This window comes from Sceloporus undulatus, chromosome 2, assembly GCF_019175285.1.
Source record: "Sceloporus undulatus isolate JIND9_A2432 ecotype Alabama chromosome 2, SceUnd_v1.1, whole genome shotgun sequence".
NCBI classification, from domain to species: Eukaryota; Metazoa; Chordata; class Lepidosauria; order Squamata; family Phrynosomatidae; genus Sceloporus; species Sceloporus undulatus.
The window spans coordinates 23910554-23935456 of NC_056523.1; the positions used below are offsets into that span (position 1 = coordinate 23910554).

The 24903-nt window shown below is 41.9% G+C and overlaps 1 protein-coding gene across 1 annotated transcript in view; it reads left to right on the forward strand.

The window, feature by feature from the left end:
• The window catches only part of LAMB2 (laminin subunit beta 2), a 61349-nt gene that overhangs the window by 6424 nt on the left and 30022 nt on the right, over positions 1-24903 (forward strand). Inside the window, 16 exon segments of the mRNA XM_042447442.1 lie at positions 217-352; positions 2879-2952; positions 5036-5224; positions 5417-5480; positions 6865-7067; positions 8808-8928; positions 11518-11706; positions 15011-15190; positions 16479-16591; positions 16671-16750; positions 17739-17874; positions 19987-20145; positions 21534-21661; positions 23137-23257; positions 23383-23575; positions 24106-24249. Coding sequence (XP_042303376.1) covers positions 217-352; positions 2879-2952; positions 5036-5224; positions 5417-5480; positions 6865-7067; positions 8808-8928; positions 11518-11706; positions 15011-15190; positions 16479-16591; positions 16671-16750; positions 17739-17874; positions 19987-20145; positions 21534-21661; positions 23137-23257; positions 23383-23575; positions 24106-24249 — 2230 coding nt within the window.

Sequence of the window (24903 nt, forward strand, 5' to 3'; positions counted from 1 at the left end):
TATGTATAACAAAAATGATTAATAATAATAATAATAATAATAATAATAATAATAATAATAATAATAATAATAATAATAATAATTGCATTTGTGTGTGCACATCTGTGTAATAAAGTCTGGGTATTTGAAAATGTTACATTTTATGTCAAATTTCTTGCATATGAAGTGCAGTGTTCTGCACAGCCCTGCTCATAGGTGCCTCTGTATCTTTTATAGGATGAGAAAAAGTGTTTTGCTTGTGACTCTCGCCGGCCCTATGATCCCTTGTCAAATCCTAACAGCCATCGCATTGAGAATGTGATCACTACTTTTGCACCACACCGTAAGAAGGCCTGGTGGCAGTCTGAGAATGGTAAGCGATGGAGGTCTCATCCCTATTCTCCTGACTGGTCTTACATATCAAAACAATATTAGGTTAATTTAGCTTGGCCATGGACAAGAGTGGGCCTACATGCTGCTAGCAACCCCCAGTGCCCTTGCTGTGATGTGGCAGTGGCAGCAGAAAAAAAACACCACTATTGTTTAAATGATTCAACATCTCCTCATCTTTTATCTTTACCTTTCTCTGATCTGAACCAATGCTCTTACAGAGGTTTCCACCTCTTCTGTTCTTAACTCTTTTTCTTGCTCAGCTTCTTCCAAATCCATAGTTCTGTATTAGCTTAGTATCCTAGAATGGTAGCCAGCGTGGTGTGATTTGAGTGTTGGACTACAAGTCTGGAGACCAGCATTCGATTTCCAGCTTGGCCATGAAACCCACCTTGGGCACATCACATGCTCTCAGCCTCAGGAGAAGGCAATTGCAAACCACCTCTGAACAAATCTCACCTAGAAAACCCCATGTCAGTTTTGTCTTAGAGTCACCAGAAGTCAGAAACTTAAAGGCACCCAACACACACATCCTAGAACACTGATGCTCAAACTTTGATCCTCCTGATGTTTGGGAGTTACATTCCCAGAAATATTAACCACCTTGGGATTCAGGGAGCTGAAGTCCAAAACACCTGCAGGACCAAAGCTGGAGAACCATTGCCCTAGAAAATGTTCCTATTTTAATGCAGACCCTGTAATAAACTGTTTGTTTTAATAATAATAATAATAATAATAATAATAATAATAATAATAATAATAATAATAATAATAATTTACTTCTACCCTGCTCTTCAGCCAAGGCTATCAGAGCGGCTTACAAATTGTTTTTTCAGTCCTTGGTGTCTTTGTCGCTTAGTCAGTATCTGTAGCTGCTGCACACACTTTCCATACCAGAGGCCCAATTGCTTTCTAAAGAAGACATACATTCTCTGCATACTTCTTTGGGTTCCATGCTAGGAGAAAGGGAGGACATAGATAAATAAATATTCTTATTTCAAATGTCATTAAAAAGTATATCAGATAGGACCCCTCCTTTATCCTTATTATTATATTTTAATTAATAAACAATATTCTGTAACACAGACACATGTACAGTTGGCCCTTTCCATCTGCGAGCTTGCCTCCCGCAGTTTGGAGCATCTGTGGATGTCCCTGCTCTGTTCTCCTCAATGGTGGGTGCGAAGCACCTGACCTTTTCAAAACCTTGGATAGCTTATTTAAAATATCCAAATATACAAAGGACTGACGTGTAACAGACTCCACCATACTAGAAACAAAAAAGTACAATGTTGGCTGGACAAAAATTAGAACAGGCAATTCCTCAAATTTTCCTGTGTGTGTGTATGTGTGTGTGTGCATGCATGCACATGCATGTGTGTATTGGTGGGTGGGGAGGAATTAAGCTATCATTCTAAGCAATGTGTAGCCTTCCTTGCTTTGGGACTTTATGCTGCCCTGTAGCAAACCTCTCTTACATTTAGAGTAAGAACAGAAATTCATTGGGACTGAAATTCTCAATAGAGGTTTCCAGTTTGCAGCTCCTATGATTTCAATGTGAACAGCTAAAATGTGCACAGTTGAAAATGAAAAAAAGAACTACACTTTAGTCAACAAGGAAAATGTGTACAAAAATACATTTTAAAATGCAGCTTTTTAAAAATGCAACCGCCCCTATCAAATGCCCCTGCACGAAGTAAAAATAATCTCACAACCTGATATGAGCCAGGGCTAGAATGAAAATATAGATGGGTTCTGGAGAAACACATCAGCTTGAGGCAGAGAAATGTTCTCACCCCTGTTCATAAAACTGAGTGAACTCTCTATGCCCTGGGTATGTGGACTGGCTATCTTTGCCGAGTGTGTTCTTTGTTTGGGACATGGCATGGCCAAAGCAGCAGTGCAGAGGATGTCCCCAGAGCCCTGTTGCTTTTCTTTTTCTCCCACGCAGAGGAAATGCTGAATCATACCCAAATTAGTCCCTTTTTTCCTGGCCCTTTGTAAGGCAGGGGTGGAGGACAAAGCAGACTCATAGGAACTTATTGCTGGTCTCTGGTAGACAGGCCATTCCGTGATGCAGACATATTTGATGCCTCTCCACTTGCACATAAAAGCAAATACTATGTGCACAGTGTTCTTTGGCAGACCATGTTGATTCATCTGGAGTTGCTATTATCTCTTGTTTCCACATTGACATCCACACAGTCCTGTCTACTTTCCAAAACACACATTGAAGAAGGGCCAGCCTATCATTAGGCAAACTGAGGAAGCTATCTATATAACAGCAGATTTGGGGTGTCATGAAGAAGCAGAAGACAGAATTGGGAATATAACCATGTGAGTCTAGAATATCAGTTTGCAAAGGGATCTTATAGCACCTTTGAGACTGTGTGAAAGAAGTCGTAGCATAAGCTTTTGTTGACTTGGTCTACATCTGAGGAATAGTTTACTAAGCTTTGATATACACACACCCCTCAGAGGCCTAACACCACTCCATCTCTCTCTCCAGGTATGGAACAGGTGAGCATCCGCCTGGACCTGGAAGCTGAGTTCCACTTTACTCACCTCATCATGACTTTTAAGGTATGTCCCATTTGGGGATAAATGGGCTTCCTCTTCAGTCATTGGTTTCATGTTTTCTTCTCCACTGAGTTTAAATTCTGTTCTTGTTTTCTGTGATTTTCTGTGATGCATTTCTGGTATTTTATAATGACAGTTCTCTGTAGTCATGCTCCAAATGAGATTCCTAACATAAAGGCAGTTGTGTTGATCCATATCAACAAATCAGTTCTAGCAGTTTTGACTTCTGCCAGGAACAGAACATTTGTGAAAAGAATGGGCTTAAATTACTCATTCAAGACCAATCCACACCAAAATACTTTGCATCACAACTGAAATAGCTCACAATATATAATTGCTAGGAAAATCCATCCTCCTTCCTATACTGTGAGGATGGGCAGCACAGTCCAGAGAAAACAAGGTATCTTAGATGGTGGCTGGCATCACTGCCATGCTAATCAACATGTGTCAGCAATTCCTGTGATGTTCTGCTGCTTCCCTCTTAACACAAGAAGAACATCTGCTGACCCAGGTCCAAATCAGATGTCACGTTTGTCAGATGGTTTGGCCTCTCTTTTGTCACCAGTTTTGATGGATCAGGGCCATAGTATAAGTGGGATAGAGGATTTTAAGCCCCCTCCCCATTGAAATAGGGGGCAAAGGGTTAAATCCCTCCCCACTATACTGTGTCCATCTGGCTTCCCTCCTCCTACGTTTTGGTTATTAAGAGAGCCAGTGTGGTGTAATGTTGGGCTAGTTCACAGAACATCCACATTCTAGTCCTTGCTGTGACATGAAATTCACTGGGTGATATTAGGCTATTCACACACTCTCTTTCTCTCTGCACTTTACCCACCTCATAGGGCAGTTGCAAGGATAAAATAAGGTGAGGATGAGAGTTATGTATGCTGCTTTAAATATACAGTGGGCTCTTGATATCTGCTGGGGCTTGATTCCAGGACCCCCTGTGGATATCAAAATCTGTGCATGCCCAAGTCCCATTATATACAGTGGCGCAGTAGAATGGTGTCCCTTATATGAAAGGGCAAAATCAAGGTTTGCTTTTGGAATTTTATTGAATGATTGTTTGGTTGGTTGATATTTTCAAGGTGTGATGCAGAATCTGTGAATGCAGAGGGCTGACTCTACTGGAAAGTAGAAGGACTATATGGTTGGCCTTTGGTATCTGCTAGAGTTTGGTTCTACGACCCCCCCCATGGATACAAAAATCCATCATATACAATGGCACAGTAAAATGCTGTCCTTTATATAAAATGGCAAAATCAAGATTTGCCTTTAGGATTTGTTTTTGAATATTTAAAAGGTGTGCGTTGTTGGCTCTATGGGTGCAGAATCCATGAATAAGGAGGGCTGGCTGTAAATGTAATAAATAAATGCTTTTTTTAAAAGATCACTTGTAAAAGGGATAATAATTTTATGGCACAACATCTTTGAGTTCCTCATGAGGGAGCCATCATGACTGACTTTGTGATAGCTGCAACTGCATAGAGTATTTTTTCGTTAGTCATGAAAGAAAAGGGGTATGTATGTGTACAAAATTATTCTTCTCCTTTCATCACTTGTCTTAAGAATTTGGTGATTTTACCTCTTTTGGACAACTTTGTTGAATTATAGTAATGTAACATTAATGTAGGATTGGCTACTGCACTATGTCTGAATGAACTTTGTATTTGCCACTTTCTGTATTGTGGATATTCCTCTTTTAAAGACATCACAGAAGAGATTATCCAGAAAAAAAACACATATTCAGTGTGACAGGAAAATAGAGGGCTAGATTCCCCCCCTCCAAATTCATACACAGTGTCTCAAAATGGACTAATAAAAAAGAGAATATAGTTATTGTGAAATGTGTATATTGAGTAGTATTTAAATTAAACAAGGGAATTATTAAACTGCCATTTCCAAGAAATGTCTACAAATGTTTGGTTATGTAACAGTGATTTGTCAGCTAGCTATTTTTTTATATCTGCTTAGGGTAAATCCATACTGTACACAAAGTCTTCCTTCTTTGTTCATTCCTCATTTATTTATTGCATTTATATCCTGGCTTTTCTCTCCTTTTCTTTCTCTGCTCCCTTCTCTATAGACCTTCCGGCCAGCGGCCATGTTGGTGGAGCGTTCGGCAGATTTTGGCCGCACCTGGCAGGTGTATCGTTACTTTGCCTATGACTGTGCAGCATCATTTCCTTATGCATCCCAGGGACCCCTGAGGCGGGTTGATGATGTTATCTGTGAGTCCCGTTACTCGGACATTGAGCCCTCTACTGAAGGGGAGGTGAGTGTGAGATAAAGCATCTGGAGGATTTATGCTGTGGGAAGAGATGGGCATAGCCTGAAAGATCCGCACCAGGCTGGCCATGCTTTTTGATGGAGAGGCCAAACTCATGGGTGGTGCAGTTGGCTGCTCTAAACTCACTTTTTATTGCTTTTGGTCTGTGTTGTGACTACTCTTTCTTTCTTTCTTCAGGTAATTTACAGGGTGCTAGACCCAGCTATACATATCCGTGACCCGTACAGTCCCAGAATCCAGAGTGAGTCTCTTTTTGGCATATGGGCTGAATCAAATGTGCAAATCACAAAATCCAACCATAAGGTTGGCTGCTCTTGTTGTGCAAACAAAGCAGGAAACCCATACATGCTCATACATAGGCCTCAGGATCATGCCTCATACAAAGGTGCACCTCAGGCTATCTTGGGCATGCGTACATGCATGTAGATTTTACTGCCACATGTCCCATATGAACATGCCCAAGATTTTCATTCTGCTTCAGAAATTTCCTTTGGGTTCTAACACTCTCTGTTGGGCACTGGAAAGGTGCTCTGAAGAGGACTTTTTTACCTGTGATGTTCAAGATTTAGAAAGGTCTCTTGATTGAGGTTGGTCTGTGTCATCACTCCTTATTTCTAGATGGGCAGTGAAGTCCATTTTCCTCTGGCAGGTTTTTTCATAATTCTAATTTTTAATGAGTTTTTGCTGCTGTTGTATAGACTTTTTAAGTGTGAATTGTACATTCTGCTTTTTGTTGCTCTTAATTGTGTTGTAAGCTGCCTCTGTGGAAAGGTGTGATGGTACTACATCAGTGCACACACACACACAAATGGGCCTGAGGGAGGGAAGGAGAGTGAGAATAAAAATGAGAATGTAGTGTGTTCATTATTGAAATGGGAACTTAACAGAGTGTTTTCAGATACATGCCACCACATCAGGAACTCTTAAATTCTTGAAAGTAGACTTTCTCTAGTTAGAGGTTTTTAAGCAGAGCTAAATAGTCACCTATCAGGGCTTCTGTTGTAGAGGATTTCCTACATCAGTGGTTGGACTAAAGGACCTCTGAGGTATCTCCCATCTCTTTGATTATTCAGGAAAGTGACCTGTTTCTCCACTTTATCTAAACTCCTGAGTAAACTTGTTACCAGCACAGACAATGGACCATCTTCTTCAAGAGAGTACACAGAAGAGAAATAGACCAAGCAGACTCTTCCAGTTGAAGAAAGACTCCTCCTTTATTCACCCCCCCTCTCTGTGTGTGTGTCTCTCCCCCGCCTCTCCCCATGCATTCTCCATTCAGCTCATTAGCCTCCCTAGCATCCCAGTATGGCCTGCAGCTGTTCTTGTCTTTGGTTCTATTTGGGGCTGGATAATTTTGGTCCTAGACATGTTTCTGTTTTGGTAACAGATGGAATTAGCTGTTGGCTCTGGGGCAGTGTCTGGAAATCTGTAATCTCTTCTCTTCTTCCTTGGATGTGCATTCTTTTGACTGATCCTAGCTAAGAGCTTGTGGAAAGTGGCAAGTCAGATATGATAGCTTACATAGCCTCCCTTCCACCCACAATCCTGTCTCAGAAAGTTGTTCTCCAGTGGCCAAATCTTTCTCTTGACTTTCTCCCTCCCCTCCCCAAATCTCTGTTTATCAGATCTTCTGAGGGTCACCAACCTACGGGTGAATTTGACCAAACTGCACACACTGGGAGACAACCTGCTGGATTCACGACGGGAGATCAAAGAGAAATACTACTATGCTGTGTATGAGATGGTCCTCCGAGGCAACTGTTTCTGCTATGGACATGCCTCAGAGTGTGCCCCCCTGTCTGGAAGCCCTGCAGATGTTGAGGGCATGGTAAGTGTTCTTTATAGCTACAAAGCTAAATGAACACGTATGCATAAACACTACACTACATACACCCTATGCTGGGGGGCTGAAGATGGCTTCTCTTTCTTTAAATGCAAAAGTTGGTGAACCACAAGCAGACCACCTTGCCCACCCATTGTGTTCCTCATCATGTCCCCATTACCAAATTTGTTGCTGTGGTGAGGAAAGTGTTGTGTTTCCTGTACAACTGGGTTGGGGGCATGTAGACATCTAGATGTTGTTGTTCTGCAACTCTTAGCCTTCCTTACCAGGCTATACTGGTAAGAGTTGCAGGGACCTGCAATCCAACAACATTTTGGGTGCGTATATGAACATTTCCCTCCTCTCTATACAACAAAGCATACACTTTCTTCAGTATCTTGTTTATAAATCAATTTTACTTGTAAACAATGTGCATAGGAAGTGTACACCTTCTTTAAAGAAAAAAAATCCTATTTGCCACCACTATGGCAAATTCAGCGGAGGAGGAGGATGCTCCTCCTTGTTGGTTTGGAATGAGGCTATTCACCCCTGCTTATTTAGATGCCCATTATAGAGATATTCAACAGGCATGGGTTATTCAGTGTATAGGCAGACACTGCACCTGCTGAGTTTTTTCTGCCAGGCAAGTACTAAGCATCTATTTCTAAAGTTTTGCCTATGATTCCCCCTGCTCCTCTATACACTATACACTTTCTCCCTCCTCTACACCCTTCTTGTCTACCATAAAGACTGCATGGGGCTATCAGATATTGTAGGCCCAGTAGAGGCTCTTGTAAGCCCCCCCCCCACCCACCCAATCAACCTGGGTGTGTTCAGAGGGCATATTTTGCCAGCTAAGCCCCTAACTGATCCTCGACCTATGTTAGCTGCATCACACTGGGAGACTCGCACATCGGTAATTCTGCATATTGTGCAGGAGGAGACATACCCATGTACACCACCCAGAGTTCCATGATGGCAGATATAAACCAAAGCTTGGAGAAGCCACTGTTTATGATGACCGGGGATAGAATGTTGAGAGGTCTAATCCAGAAAACTAAATTTTCTAAGCTCTGGTATAAACATGCTAAGCTAAATTTTTAACCAAGCTCTGCACACTGCCTCTTAGCTACACTTGTGCTAGTTCTCCCTTCCACAGGGTAGGAAACTATGTAAGAGCTCTGAGTCTTTGCCATTTGACCACTGGAATATCTTCATCACCTCCCTCCATCTGTTTAGATGTTGCCAAGTACACAGGTTTTCAACTTTGGCTTAAGAGTTAGAGCCATGCTTAAAAAACAAACAAACCCCAAAAACCTATATTTCTGAATACCGAAGTCTCCACCAAATATGAAGTGCCATGTTTCTCTGCATGTGAATGTGCAGGTTATACACAGCCAGTGTGGGCTTTCTACCTGCATTTGAGATGAAAAAGGATTGTTGGGTGAAAAACAGGACAGGGCCCCTGTATCGTTAATGCTTGTGTGACAGAGGGAATTTCAGCATTGTTGCTTGTCATGCATGCCGCTTGTCTTGCATGGCAAGCAGCACCTGCTGAAATTCCCTTTTCTAGGCATCCATTAAAAGTAAGAGCCCTGTCCTGTTTTTAACCTGGCAACCCTACATAGAAGTGGTGCTGGGAGAGAATAGCTCTGTGCAGTTTGAAAACATGAGTACACCCAAAGGTTGGTAGTTAACTTTTCCCATTTGTTGTGAGTGGGCCCACCTTTGTTCATTTGCCGACAGGTGCATGGGCGCTGTGTCTGTAAGCACAACACCAAGGGGCTTAACTGTGAGCAGTGTGACAACTTCCACCATGAGCTTCCATGGCGCCCAGCTGAAGGACGCCGCACGAATGCCTGCAAGAGTGAGTATCAGAAATGGGCAGTGGAGTGACAGCAAAGCTGTGGGAGACACAATTTTCTCCAGAGGAGAACAAGCTGGAGTGAAATACTACTCAGTGAAAAGGCCCAAATGGAAAGTACTCACTCAAATGAAATCATGCTGCTCTGTGGGTAGCATGAGGCTGGCCCGGCCCCCAAGGCTGTTTTGCAGACCCTTCAATGCCCCTCTTCTTTTGTTAAAAAAATGAAAAAGAAGACTCACAGCTTCTGAAGTTTTCAAGGGTACAATTCTCGTTTAAAACAAGTCTTTTGTACACTTTGTTTTGAAAAATCAAAAACCTTCCCAATTATTTTGAGAAAAAGGAAATGGTTTTTTTTAAATGGAGGTGGGTTGTTTGAGTGGGGTTAGAATAGCCTGTGGCTGTGGGGATAGCCTCAGGACTCTCTGAAATTGCCCCTCCCTGCAGCGGAGCATGTTGATTCAAGAGTGTAGTGAGGAAAGAGATAACTGGGCCTGTATCACTTGGGAGACTTATGATGGGTTGACTATGGAGATAAAGCCAACCCTATCCCTAAATCAGTGATCCTCAGATGTTGTTGGACTTCAGCTCTTAGAAACTCCAGACTGCATGACTGATAGTTAGGTCTTCTGGGAATTACAGGGACAGGACACTTTTTTTTTAACTATCCATGGAGCATTATGTGCCTACCAAGAAGTAGGAGAAATGTACACGGCGTGCTTCCAAATGTACAAATTGGATGCTTTGTTACACTGGTAGTGAACCTATGGCACAAGTACCAGAGGTGGCACTCAAATCCCTCTCTGTGGGTACACACACTGTCACCCCAGCACAGAGTTTGCCAGAGTTTGTTACTAGAAGGCCACAGGGATGTGGCACTTTGCGATAAATAAGTGGGTTTGGGGTTGCAGTTTGGGCACTCAGCCTCTAACATTCGCCATCACTGCTTTGTTAATTTGCTTCAATTGTATATCTTTTGGACTCCACACTCCTGCTGCAGCTTCTACAACATTTAACTCAGACAAAATAGTTTGCAAGAGTTGAATTTGAAAGACCTGAGCAGGTCTGTTGACAACAAGGTAATTTGAAGATCTCTCATTTATAGGGTCACCTTAGATCATAGTTACCTTGATGGCAAGTTACAACAACAATGCTTTTTCAAACAACAGTACATTCACAGAAGTTATTTCAGTGCAGGAAACGAGAACTGTCCAGAAGGTTAAAATGGATCTAGCCAGTCACATGTATGTGGTGGCTTGGGGGTTATATGTCAGCTTTGCTAGCTTCTTTAGGGAGGGAAAGAAGATGAGGAGATAGGACAGCAGAACCTAATTAATTCCTGTGAAAAGTAATGTTGGGGATTAGGCTGTCCATAGTGTTTTAGAATGCTCTTTCTCTTAAGAAGAGGCCTGCTGGATCGGATCAAAGACCTGTACCTTGTCCAGCACTCTGTTTCTGCAGTGGTTAGCTAGTTGTAAGAAGCCCACAACCAGAATACAATCGCAACGTCAGCATCTTGTGTGTGTCTACAGCTACTGCCATAGAGAAGTGCACTACTGCTGCCACCAGATCTAACATATAACCCTATAGCTACTGGCAGCTCCCATCTTGCATGAATTTGTCAGACCGCTTTTTAAAACAGTCCAAGTTGATGGCCATCATTGCCTTTTGTGGTATTGAATCATTTAACTTTTCTCTTTGCAAAGAATTATTTCATTTTATCTGTCTGGAATTTTCCACCAGCATGTAATTTTAAGACTCCAGGTTCTAATACAAGAGATAAAGAAACACATGTCTACTTGATCCACACCAGTATAATTTAGGCACCATAATTTTATCAGGGCTCATCTACACTGTCCAGCATACTTTGGGCTACTCCCAGAGTAATTCTGGTCCTGGAACTGCTCTGGATTGCCCCCATTACCCCCATATTCCACAGCTGCTGTCTGCACATTTATTATTATTATTATTAACCTTTATTTATAAAGCACTGTGTTGCCAGTTGCTACTGCCACTGGTGCAAATAATTATTTCTGAGGTCAGAAACAAGGCACCCATCATTGATCACATGGATGGGCTTTTCGTTGTGACCTCAAAAGAAATTATTCATACCATCAGTGGTGCTGGGCAACACAGCAGGATGCATGTGTAACAGCTGCCCATTGTTGCTATGGAGTACTCAGGGTTTTCCTGCAAAATCCAGAGCAAAAGTTTAGTTATTTTAAACTGATTTAGGGCTGCTATGACATGGATTCGGTATGGACCTGCCTTACATCAGGAAGATGGTCCAGCCTCAAAGCAAGGATTTTATCTTGTGTTGTTTAAACAGGCTTTTGTGAAGATGTGGGGAAACCATTTCGTTTGTATAGACATGTCTGTAGTTACTTTTTAAAATAAAATAAAAAAGACATGATGAAGAACCCTAATGTGGTAACCATTCCCCATTATAAAATTGGTCCAGCCCCTTGATCATTGTAGTTGCTCTTTTCTGCATAGATCTGAATGATAGCAAGGATTTCAGGTTGGTGGGGTCAAGGCACAGACCCATGAGCAAGACAACTGGTAGCCTTTACTCTCTTTTTTCTCCCACAGAATGCAACTGCAATGAGCACTCACATCTGTGCCACTTTGACATGGCTGTGTACCTAGCCACAGGCAACATCAGTGGCGGCGTCTGTGATGAGTGCCAGCACAACACCATGGGACGCCACTGCCAACTCTGCAAGCCCTTCTACTACAAGGACCCCACCAAGGACATCCGTGACCCTAATGTGTGCCATGGTGAGAGAGGGCATGCATATGCATGGGAGGCAGGGGCACAACAAGGTCAAAGTCCTGCATTATGCGTGTGTGGCAGGGGGTGAGTGAGCCTCTTGGCCAGAGTCTCTGTTCTTTTGGTGCACAGACAGCAGCCCTGTGGTGTTGGGAGGGCAGAGGTTTCTGGTCTTATTGATAGGCCCAAGGCATTACTTGCCTCTGAAATTGCCAAGTTTTCTCCCACCTAACCTCTTTTGAAGGTTATTCCTTATGACAGGGTTGGGGAAAGGTTTTTCAGCCCAGGGGTTGAATTGCAATTTAGGAATAATTTGGGGATCTGGTTACAGTGGTCAGTAGGGTAAGCAGCATCAGGTAAATCCAAGGTAAAATGGATGAGGCCAGATGTAATTGTGAACAATGTAAACATTTTGCCATCATTCATACAAAGTTCTATATACTGTATATACTCATGTGTACCTCTAGATATTTTAGTCAAAAAATTGATCCCCCAAAACCCGGGTCGACTTATCCACGGGTCAGTGTACGTATTGTACTTTAACTCTTATCAGGAAAAGGAACCATCCCCTTCTCTGAGTAGAGTGGCAAAAGGAGATGGTTCTGAGTAGAGAGCACCTAAAAGAAGCACTGACTCCTCTATTTTCCCTGCTGTGGCACTGCTTCTGACATTATGAATGCCTGGGTGAGGCACCTTCCCTCAAAGGAGCATCAAGGAGAACTGGGCTATAAATGATTTGAATAAGACTTAGGTATACTTGTTAGCTTTTCTGGATAAAACTCAGGCACAGTTAGCACATAAATAAATAAATAAATAAATGTTTTATTTATGTCTCACTTTTTGTGAAAACAATCAAAGCGGCTTACAACATTTAAAAATATACAACATTTAAAAACATTAATGGCTGTAATGACTGCTAATAGAGTCACCATTTTCTTTTCTTTGCCTTTACATCCTTTTTTACATGTGGGCACTTTCTAAGCCCACTTGTGCCTGACTGCCTCCCCCACAAGTCACACACAGCCCATAGTTTTGCCATAGTTTCCTCTTCATCCATTCAGACTTTAGAGTGAGCAAAAACAGTTATATCTGCCAGAACTTTGTACGTTCTTTGGCACTGTTTGCCTTTACTTCATGCTCTACATCCTTTGTTACACTCCCCTAAGTATTACCCTAGACTTATCCACAGGTCATATCAAAATACATAATTTTGGCTCCAAAATCTGCCCTTCGCTTATACATGAGGTCAACTTATAGTTGAGTATATATGGTATGTTTACTCTGATGTAAGCTCCAATACAACAGCTTCTCTACTGTAAACCTGATTTAACTTCTATACCAGACTTTGGGCTTGAGTTTCAGTCTCTACTTTCAATTAAAGTCCAGAGATCTTTTCTTTCCTTGCCCCTTTCTTCATAAAGGTGGGAGACAGTGCATTTGAGCATAATCAAACCACTCAACTACTTTCTGGAGAGCTGACTGATTTTGTCACCTAAATAACTAAATCATGCAACAAATGTTGGCATATTGGCTCATAGTGAGGCCCTTTAAAATATCTGTTGTGAGGAGGCAGCCTCAAAAGTTCAAGATTTGGTTGTTTCACAGAAGTGCAAAACACTGTGAGAATCTTCAAGGTTCTGCAGTCTTGAATCTGACTTAAGAAACTGAATAGGATCCTTCAAAATTCAAATTTTCCTCATTGTGCCTTCTTTGGGGCTCCCCTCCCCACTTGTTTTCAAGTTTTGAAAATGCAAGTATGCTTTAATATGTTACTGCTGTATGAGCAGAGGGATGCCTGTGATTCACAAACCCATCAATATTAAGGAGCAAAAACTCCAGACTGGCATGAGGTCTAGGAGTACTGAGAGCTCAGAAACAATGTGTTAAAAGTTAAATTAGTGCCCCTAATTTGTTAACACTTTCAACGACGACTTAAATCTTGCTGTTTTAATCTTTAAAATGTCAATGAGTTTGATTTAACATTTCTTGATGCTTTAATTTGTTACAGGATACTTTAACACTCTGGGCTTATCTACCCTGGGCAGAATACTAAGGACTACTCCCAGAGTATTCTGGCACCAGAGCTGCCCAGGATCCTGCCCTCCTTTGCTTTCATACTGTGTAGCAACACCAGGCAGCTGTCTACACATATGTCTTACCTGTGTCACCCGATGCCACCACTGCTGGCACAGGTCACTCCCTCTGGGGTCATAATGAGGTGCCCAGTGTTGATCACATGGCTGGGCACTTCATTGTGACCTCAGAACGAGTAACTTGTGCCAAAAGTGGCAGCGCTGGGTGACACAGGGGGTGTTTGGGTAAACAGCTGCCTGCCATCACTTATAGAGTGCTCTAGGTCTTCCTGCAAAATTCTGAGCAAAAGGTGAGTTATTTTAAATCAGTTTTATTTATTTAATTATTTAATTTATATGCAGCCTTTCTCGCAGAAAGGGAAATGTAAAAACAATTAAAATCATCTTGCTAAAAGCTATAAAATCACATAAAATATACAAAAGTTAAACACATAAATAGAACACACACATCATATGAAAGCCTCTATGTCAGTGATTGAATAAAAACACATTTGTCTGCTGGTGAAAGGAAAGCAGGGAGGGGCCCAGCCTAGCCTCTTGCAGAAGGGAATTTCAGAGGGTGGGATCAGCCACTGAGAAGGCTCTCTCTTGTGTCCTCACCAAGGAAGGGATGAGTTGGATTTGGTGTGGAACTACACTTTAGTCTTGAAGACCATCAGCACTCTAATTGGGGATTTGGCCCTGAATCGTGAAGACAGGTGGCTGTGTGGGCAGGAGGAAACTACTTCATTTGGCTCATGTAAACATTCCCTTTTAAATACTGGGTTTTAAAAAAGATTTAATGAAACAAATAAATAACATATTAATGTTATTACATTTTGTAACATTTTAATGTTAACATCCTTGGATGATTTAATAATAAGAGAGTGGTGCTACAGTAAAGTTTCTGAACTCTGTAAAACATCAACAGTGCTTTCCAGAAATATTCATAAACACAATATTGTCATTACATGTTTGTTGTGTAACAAACTGGAACTGAAATGGATTTAATTGGTATTGTTACAACTGGATGTACACAAGAGACTCAACACTATGAATGGGAAAATAATTGAGCAGGCAAAACCAAACCAGAACTTATGGCACAGAAAGAGGTGGGATTCCCACCCCCAGGTTTGTTGGTTGAGGGAAATGTTCACTCCATCTCCTTTTGGGACCTTAAATGGTAGAGTCAGTTATATGCACACCCCTGATGACCATTTGTTTTCCACCTTTCCTGTAGCCTGTGACTGTGACCCTGATGGCACCTTAGATGGCGGTGTGTGTGACACACATGATGACCCAACACTGGGGTTCATTGCTGGACAGTGTCGTTGCAAGGAGCATGTGCAGGGAGCCCGCTGTGACACGTGCAAGCCTGGCTTCTTTGGACTGAGTGCAGACAACCCACAAGGCTGCCAGCGTAGGTACCTTTATTCCAATGGGTTTTGGTGAGCCTTCCCACTGTCTCTTCTAAGCACATCCATCCAGCAAAAGGTGCAGATGAGAATTGGATTCTGAATTGTTATTTAATTCAGCAGAAGATCTGCTTTAGCCATAATGGTATAGTGTGTAAACTCAAAACTATAAAGAGATGCATATTCAGATCCTTGTTCAGCTATGTAACTAACCTCCATTTTCTTGCTGTTCTCAGAGTCAAACCAGACAAATTGAAACAGTAGAGAATTTAATAGAGGGAAACCCTTGTAGGTACCTTGCCTCCCTCTCCAGGGCCCTCACAGCTGCTTTTTTACTTTTAAAAAAGGAATGTTATGCTAGTTTCATCCTGCAGTGCAGATCCTGAACTGAGTAGTAGATGGACCAGATGAATTCTTAGGTAATTTCCAGCTCCACAATTCTATGATTCCAAATGCAATCATGCATTTAACAGAGCATCCTTCACAGTAATATTCCTTATGAAAATAAGATGTGATAAATGCCCCTCATGGTCCTCAGAGGAAAGCTAGGGTACAAATGGAGTAAATGTTAAGGCATTATTTCTAAGTCCAAAGGATATTGCTTTCTTTAGGGGTAATAATCAAACCAGTGCAAATACACATTTCAGGAAAAAAAATCTAGACACAAAACTCTGGCTCTAACAAAATCTTTTTTCAAATTTCCTATGGCTAGAAATTGGAAGGATATTTCACTTTTATATTGGAAAGGAATCACCTGCCCTTAGAAGTGTCCCCTTCCCCCAGTTTCTGTATGCATGGCCAGCCTTACTATTAGGCAGAGTGTGAGAGATGACTCTAGAAAGCAGAGATCAAGTGTGAAGCATTGAGAGACAGAGATGTGGTTTTGCCAGGTAGCATTCCATGGATCTCCTATTGCAATTTCTTGCCCTGTGGTGCACCGTCCCATTTCTGTGCTGAAAAGCTATTAGGTGCCTTAAAGACTAGCTAGTTTTGTTTTTATTTTTGGTATTTGTTCGTTTGTTTGTTTGTTTTTGGCATAAGGAGAAGTGAAATCTGATTGTTCTGCTGGTCTTCTGTATGGGAATGACAATATGCTAGACACTCATGAGGAAAGAACTACCTAGTGACTCTGTATGCTGACTGGAAGAAGAGGCCATGCCAGAGCTGCATGAGACATCTGTGATAGTTCCCAGATCCCAATGAGGTCATGGACCCATAACAAGAAGGAGCATGTTGGTAATGCAAGTTCCAGAACATTCCAGAAGATTTTACCATGTTTGTTTGATCCACCAGGCTGCCAGTGTGATCCACGAGGCACAGTGCAGGATGGGCCCCAGTGCGATGCTATCACGGGTGACTGTTTCTGCAAACGGTTGGTGACTGGGCGCAGCTGTAACCAGTGCCTGGTGAGTACAGGCAGTCCTACTTTTGCCTCTTGCTTTGGCTTTTAACTTCCAGCCTAACGTACCCTTTTCTTCTTCTCAGCCTGAACACTGGGCCCTGAGCCCTGATCTACATGGCTGCCGGCCTTGTGACTGTGACGTAGGAGGTGCCCATGATAACCAGTAAGGAAACTGTGGGGAATATTCTGTCTGTAAGGTTGTGTGTGTGTGTGTGTGTGTGTGTGTGTGTGTGTAAGATTGGGGGACCTTAGCCATGAGGAATTAGGAGCAGGAAGCCAGCAAAGCACCATGCCGAGTTTATAGATGATGTTAGGAAAGATCTGAAATATTTGCATGAAAAGAACTTACATGAGGGATGTGGAGGAGAAACATGTGGTGGTATGTCTAAATGCTCTAAAGGCACCAAACCTGTCTGGTCTTGGAAGGTAAGCAGGGTCTGCCCTGGCTAGTACTTCCATGAGAGACTGAATGCCAGATGTTATATTTCAGAGGAAGGGATTGGCAAACTACCTCTGAATACAAGCATGCCCTTCCCATCCACTGGGGTTCAGTTCTGGCTCCACATTCAAATGAGAAGGAATGGGCATGTTCAAACTCCAGTATAGTCAATGGGAGGCAACGTGCATGTGGGCATGTTGGCATGGCCATGTGCATGCACTACCATTGATAATAATGGAGTAGGACAATCCATGGATGGTCAGATCTGTGGATGGCTAGCCTGCTGATATGGTGGGCCTACTGTATTCCTTGCCTAAGAAAACATTGAAATGCATGGGGTCAACATAAGTCAACAAGTGACTTGAAGGCACATACATACACATTTGTTGTGACAAAAGAGCAGATTCTTTGGCGAGAAGAAATAAGTTGAGGAGGAAATAAAGGGAACCCTCAACACCTCTTCCTCTTTTTTAACTCATTCATTTATTAAGAATCTGTCTAATGTTTCTTCTGTGGAAGTCAATGCAACATATCTAGAGTTCCCAGGTGATTTCCCATCCAGATACTGACCGGATCTGAACCTACTTAACCCCAGCAGTATCCTGCACATTCAGGGTAGAATGCTTTTTGTTGATAGCAGAGGTGATGGGTAAGTCAAACTTCATGTCATAGAACTATCTGCCTTCCTTATGGTTCTTCTTCTGTGCCACAGGTGTGCCACTGAAACAGGACAGTGCCGATGTCACAGCCACATGGTAGGCAGGCAGTGCAGCCAAGTGCAGACTGGCTATTACCACATCATGCTGGATCACTACACATATGAAGCTGAAGAGGCTGAACTCCGTCAGGTGAGGCAGGAAGCGTAGAGGATAGTGGTTGGTATGGCGAACTGCAGTGCCAACATCTAGTAGAAGGCTATGAGTCTCAGGATAGCTACCAGGCAGAGCCAGTGGACCCAAGGGAAGCAATTTCCCAGTGGGAAGTGATCATCGTTATCCAAAACCCAACGAGGACTAGTGGGAAAAGGAGAGCAGGAATCAAAGTCCATTTAAAAAGGACTGCTTAGCTAGTATTAGTCAACTGCTGTGTGTATATTCAAATATTTATTTATTTGATTTATATCCTGCTTTTCTCATGAATGGGAATCAAAGCAGCTTACAATAAAAAATTGAAAAAGAATATCTAAAACAATATGATGTACAAAAGTTTAAAAAGCATTACAAAGTTCTCTGAACAAATCCAACCAAGAAAACCTCATGATAGGGTTGCCATAAATTGGAAATGACTTGAAGGCACACAAGAACATCAAGAAGTTGCATAGGTCAAAACCAACACTTAGAATTGTGCCCAGAAATGGACCAGCAGCCAGTGAAGTGGCTTCAGCGAGGGAGTTATATGCTTCTTATATAAGAATGAAATAAGGTCCAAAGTATGTGGGCATTTCTTTTATTTCTTTTCACATAATTAAGGATAATAAGCCTTCCTCATTTAAAAAGGGATAAGTACAGTAGTAAAAACTGGTTTTCATTTTTATTTAAAATCCCCATGCTATTTGTAGTAGTAAAAACCACTTTTCGTTTTAAGTACTCCCGAAGCAATTCACAATACACAATGGACCAAGATGCTGTAGTGCTTTGAGCGTTGGACTATGACTCTGGAGACCAGGGTTCAAATCCTTACTCAGTTATGAAAACCCCACTGGGTGACCTTGGCAAGTCACACTGTCAGCATTAGAGAGAGGCAAAGGCAATCCCTCTTTGAACAGATCTTGCTAAGAAAACCTTGTGATAGGGTCGCCCTAGGGTCGTCATAAATCAGAAATGACTTGAAAGAGCACAACAGCAACAACTAGACTATGAAACAAATTAATAAAATGATTAAACAATGATAACTCAATAACATGTTTCATTAACATCAGCAGGGGCAGCTCAAGGTTATAACCAGGGAAACACTTGAGCAAGCAAAACCATTTTTATTTAGTGTTGGAAATACCCTACACTGGAAAGGTGAGGCCCTTTTACAGTACATAATTATAGCACTTTGATACCATTTTAACTGTCATGGCTGCATCCTATGGAATCCTAGAGTTTGTTGTTTGGGGAAGCAGTAGAGATTTCTGGGTGAGAACTCTAAATGCTTCTCCCTAAACAACAAATCCCCGCATTCAATAGGATGTTGTCATGGCAATTAAAGTGGAATCATAACACCAGAAATGTGTAATTGGAAAGGCTCCTTGATCCCAGACATAAGTTCATTCCACGTCGTGGACACCACATTGAAGAAGGGAGTCCTGTGCTTTTGTGACCAAATAACCCTTACTAAACCACTAAACAGGTGAGACCTATTCGTTACCTTGGCAGACAGTACAAAGCTATGTAAACAGCTGCCTTGGAAAACTTTGAGGAGCCTCATAACAGTAAAAATAACAATGGAAGATTTAAACGCTTTCTTTTTGTGCCCTCTTCCCAAATGCAAGTAGCATCTTTGGAGAGGTGATTTTATCAGAACTGTGGCAGGATAAGAATGAGTTCAGACTTCTATCTTCCCATCCCCACACTATTCAAAATAGCGAGGGCTTCACCAAAAAATTCAGGTTAATCAAGTGCCATGCAGCTGATAAAGATGAGAAACCTGTCAAGGGAAAAGAAAGCGGCAACCCTAATTTCATCATCACATACATGACTGAATGCAGACCTGAAATTGCTGAGCGCTCAGCTGGAATGGATGAAATCAGTCAGTTCCCTTTCCCCAGATTTTTCTAAGCTCAAGGTCTTTACATCCTGTTTAGGAATAACTACACATTTTTGGCAATTTCATATTTTAAAAAAGAATAATCCAAATTAAATTCATTCCTAGACATAAATTACTGAACTATTGGTTAATCCATTACAAAACTTGCTGAGTGTATTTTATGTTTTCCTGAGGGAAAGACAACGTCATACTGATTTTTCTTTTTGCAGGGAGCTGAAGTTCTGGAGCGAGTGCATCTCACAGGCCGCCCAGCTACATGGACAGGATTGGGGTTCGCAAGGGTGTTAGAGGGCAGCATAGTTGAGTTTCGAATTGACAACCTGCCCTTCACCATGGAGTATGACATATTGCTGCGCTATGAACCTCAGGTGAATTACAGAATTTGACCTACCCTCTTAGTATCTCCCCAGTTTCTGCCTCAATTGAAGCTGAAATAAATAAATTGAGATCAGCCATAAGGTTCCAGTATGGTTCCAGGTGTTAAACATCTAAATGAAGGCTTCTGTTTTTTATGTGAATTACAGAATAATTTCTCTTTATGTGACAAAGGAGAGATGTTTAGGGCTTAATTCTTATCACTGTCAAGGCAAGGCAAGGGTCATATGAAAAAAGAAGTTCATTTACAGCCATGGTTCTCAACCTTGGCCCCTTTGGGGATTGAACAGCCCTTTCACAGGGGTCACCTAAAACCATCGGAAAACACATATTTCTGATGTTCTTAGGAACTGAGACACCACTCGGGGGGCACCACAACATGAGGAACTGTATTAAAGGGTCGCGGCATTAAGAAGGTTGAGAACCACTGATTTATAGTGTGACATCTTTTGTTCCTGCCTAGTTCTTTGTAGCTAATACTAAAGTCTTAGTAACTTCTGTAAGTCACTATGTAGTCCTTGACAATGTAGGTTGATTCTGCAAGAAACAATGAGGAAGGGAAAAACACTTTTTGAAGCAAACAACCATGTTGATCACTTGCAGTAGAAACAACAGAGTCTGTTTCATTTAAGATTTTTTGTGACCAGCAGCCCGCTCCTGTCCATGAAAGCTATTCCAAATAAAATGTATTAGTCTTCAAAGTGCCACAAAACATTTTTGAATGTTTGAAATTGTGAGTTTCAGTTCCAACCAATGTTGGCTTTGCACTTAAGGAAAACGCAATCCCTCGGCTGACCCTGCCATACAGAATGTCTTGTACATTCTTCCATACTTTGTCTATCACTGTGCTTTATTACTTCATGACTGAAATATGGAGTGTCTGCAGCCCCCAGTGTGTGGGAATGCACAGTCTTTTTGTCCATATTTTGACTTGAGAAACGTTTTGGTTAAAAGTTGCCTCTGGGTGCATCTGCTCTGTAGAAATAGTGCACTTTGATGCCACTTTAAGTGCTGTAGCTCCATTCTATGAAATCTTAGGATTGGTAGTTTTACAAGATCTTTAGCCTTCTCTGCCAGAGTGCTTGTGTCTCATAAAACTACAAATCCCAGGATTCTGTAGGATGTAGCCATAGTAGTTAAAGTGGTGTTAAACTGTGTTATTTCTACAGTACAGGTGTATCCTCTGTCTCTGAAATGGTGTCATTTATCCCTTGACATGACAGGCAAAAGCCATCTCTGATGTACTTGGGAGATTTTGATCTTAAAAGCTGTTTGTGAGGCGGTACTCTCTTACCCTTGGCTAGAGTCTATAGGTGCTTCCTTTCCACAGCTGATCTCAAGTTGCCCATCAGCAAAATAGTAAATTAATCTCTCCCCTCAGCTGCCAGGAAAATGGGAAGAAGTTAAGGTGTCTGTGATAAGGCCTGGACCTATCCCCACCAGCAGCCCATGTGGAAATACCATCCCTGCTGACGACTTGATGTCTACATCTTTGCCAGCCACATCCCGGTGAGTGCCGAGAAACCATGAATCAATGCATTTTGACATTGCAGGAGAGAAAAAGTAGCATGCTCTATGGAAAAGGAAAGTTGTAAAGAGCTATGGATACTGAGAAATATTCATACACTATCAGGACTAGTCAGGGCTACACTCCAAAGTCAATTTACAGCTAACCCGAACCTGTTTTTGCATTAAATAACAAATTCATCACAACGTGTAGTCTTTTTTCTTCCAGTCAACACACACACACTACATGAAAGACACTGAAGAATTGTACTATGACAAATTATGCAGATCAAATATTTTTGCATTCTTTTTCCTTGGGATAATTTATTGTGCTTCTGAGACTGAAGATTTCAAAGCCAAACTTCCTTTATATCCTAAAAAGGATTATTTGACTAGTTTGACAGAATCCATAGGAGAGAAGAATGGGGCTGGAGGTAGGGGAAAAAAGCATAGCCATTGGGGTAAAGTGGTCAGCAAATAGCCATGGAGGATACTCAAATCCCAGTCAGTATTTCTTGGAAGCCATGCTTTGCTGTATTCATCTTTCTGACACCCTCCAGAGACACTGTATTTCTAAACATCTTTTTAACTATGATGAGGACTATATCATATGATGAGAACTACTTTAAGCTATGATGGCGACTACTTTAAAAAGAACAAATCATGCTATTGCCATACTTTGTACAATAAATCAGTGAACAGGTAAAATTTATGGGCTAATCTGCACTGCAGAAATAATTCAGTTTGATACAACTTTAACTTCCATGGCTTCATCCTGTGGAATCTTGGGATTTGTAGTTTGCTGTGTCAGAGCTCTCTGATAGAGGAGGTTAAATTACTTATAAAACTACAAATTCCATAGCATTGAGCCATGGCAATTGAAGCGGTGTTAGACTGCATTATTTCTGCAGTGCAGATTAGACCACAGTCTTGCAAATGAACAAGGTGAGAGATTCTTTTTTCCTCTCTCTTGTGAACTGCATAAATTGAGGCTAAAATTTGCTCTCTTTTTCTGTTAGTGGCAGGAAGGAGATGAGGTGATCACTGAGTAGTGCCAGCGCTTAAGCATGTACTTTCCCTCCCTCTCTCTCTCTCTCAGCTTATTGTGACTCCACGAATTTCATAGGGTTTTCTTAGTTAAGGAATACTCAGAGATGGGATGCCATTGCTTTCCTCTGAAATATAGCCTGCCGTATCTGGTGTACCTTGGCAGATCCCCATCCAAGTCTTAACCAGTCCTGACCCTACTTAGCTTCCAAAGTCATATGGGACATGGTGCTTTCAGGGAATTTAAGCAGTTGAATCTGGTTGGAAGGGTGAGAAATGGGGCACATGCTGTTTCCTGGCCCTTTGGAGCTGTATAAGCCTGCTTTGCAACTTTGGCATTCAGGAAAATGTTGCAGAATGATTATCTGGCTGTAAAAAATGTTTGTTTATTCACTCTCTTTTTAATAAGAACTAGCCCTTCTGTTCTCTAGGTATGTGGTGCTGTCACAGCCAGTCTGTCTGGAGCAAGGGGCCAGCTATACCATCCAAGTGGAGTTCACCCGCTATGGAGGGCATGGACATTTACAAGGTGCTGCTATCCTGCTGGATTCTGTAAGTACCAAATGGAGAAGCCCTGGCACCTTTTAGGGAGAACCAAAACCTACTGAAGGAACCTGCCAGGAATACAATAACCTTGTATTTTCTCTCTCCCCACACTCACTTCTTTTCCTTTTAAGTTGGTACTGATGCCACGTTACTCCTCCCTGGAGATGTTCATTGCTGGGGATGCTGCCTCCATTGCCCGCAAGGAGACCTTTGAACGCTACCGCTGTGCTCAACAGGCTCGGCCTGTGATTAAGGCACCTGCCCCAGAGCCTTGTACCCGCTTGCTCACCAGCATGTCAGCCATCATCCACCAAGGGGCATTGCGTAAGTGTTAAACTGCTCAAACATAGGAGAATCCCCTGCACTCTACCCATACGAGTCTCACATTGCTAGGCAGATGTTCTATTTACTGCAGTGAGCACTGGGAAGAGTCCAAGAGCTGTACTGAACTGAGGTTGAATGGGAGAGGAAGCCCTTGAATACTCATGCCAAATGAAAACAGCTGGTCCTGTGTATCCATCCTAAAGGAAAACCACATTCAGAGTTGTCCTTGCTCAATAAATACATTCTTGAGTGGGGAAGATGGGGTCATATCTGTTTTTCTCTCATGGGCCGTTGGTCTATTCCAATGGTTGTAAAACTTACTTCTTTGGATTACTATTCTCAGAATTCCTCAGCCAGCATTGCCCTTGGACATGCTAGCTGAAGGATTCTGGGAGCTGTGGTTAAAAAATGTACTCTTTCCAAGTTCTGATCTGTTTATCAGTGTGAGAAGAAAGCCTACATGCTCATAGCAAAAGGAGAACTACTTCCTGTTTGTCTTTCTTTGACTGATATACTTTCTTTGCTCCCAGCATGCATGTGCAGCCCGCAGGGCTCACTGAGTTCTGAGTGTCATCCAAATGGTGGCCAGTGCCAGTGCAAGCTGCATGTCATGGGTCGTCGCTGTGAACGATGCTCCCCTGGCACCTTTGGATTCGGGCCTAGTGGTTGCAGAGGTGAGTGAAAGTTGGGTTCCTTCTTATTAACCCTCCTCATTTCATTTCAAAGCATAGGCCAGTCTTGTCTGAACTAGTCCATTTCAATCACTGGGTTCATTTGCACATCTCAATTAACCAAGGTTTGTGCTAACCAGGGATTTCTGTTAACTATGGATTTGTTGCTTAAGTCATGAATTGCATCTTCCCCATTTCTGGTTTGTTTCTTTCCCACACTTTTTTTAACTCTTTTTTCAGGACAGACAGTTGAAGAAACAAGCCAGGAGCAAGTGATAATTTTATGTCAGGACATAGTGACAAGCCATAATTTAAACTAGCTAGAATACATAAACTAACAAGAAACCAGTGGTCTTTGGATCTGGCTACAAACATAACAAAACATGTGAATGTGGGTTCTTAACAGTTTAGAGACAGAAGTAAATAAATCAATTTGATGCAAAATAGACACATTTACCTAGTAGGGTTTATATAACCAAGCAAGAACAGAAGCCAGATTTTCCCAGCACAGACTGATCCATATCTAGACACAGGAGGGCCAGACCTACCATCAGCTTGGATAAGATGACTATATGAGGTAGCAGATTTTGGGTGTTACAAAAGGGCAGCAGACTGTTGTTTATTTACATTACTACGTATTGTATTTTTGCTGCCAGT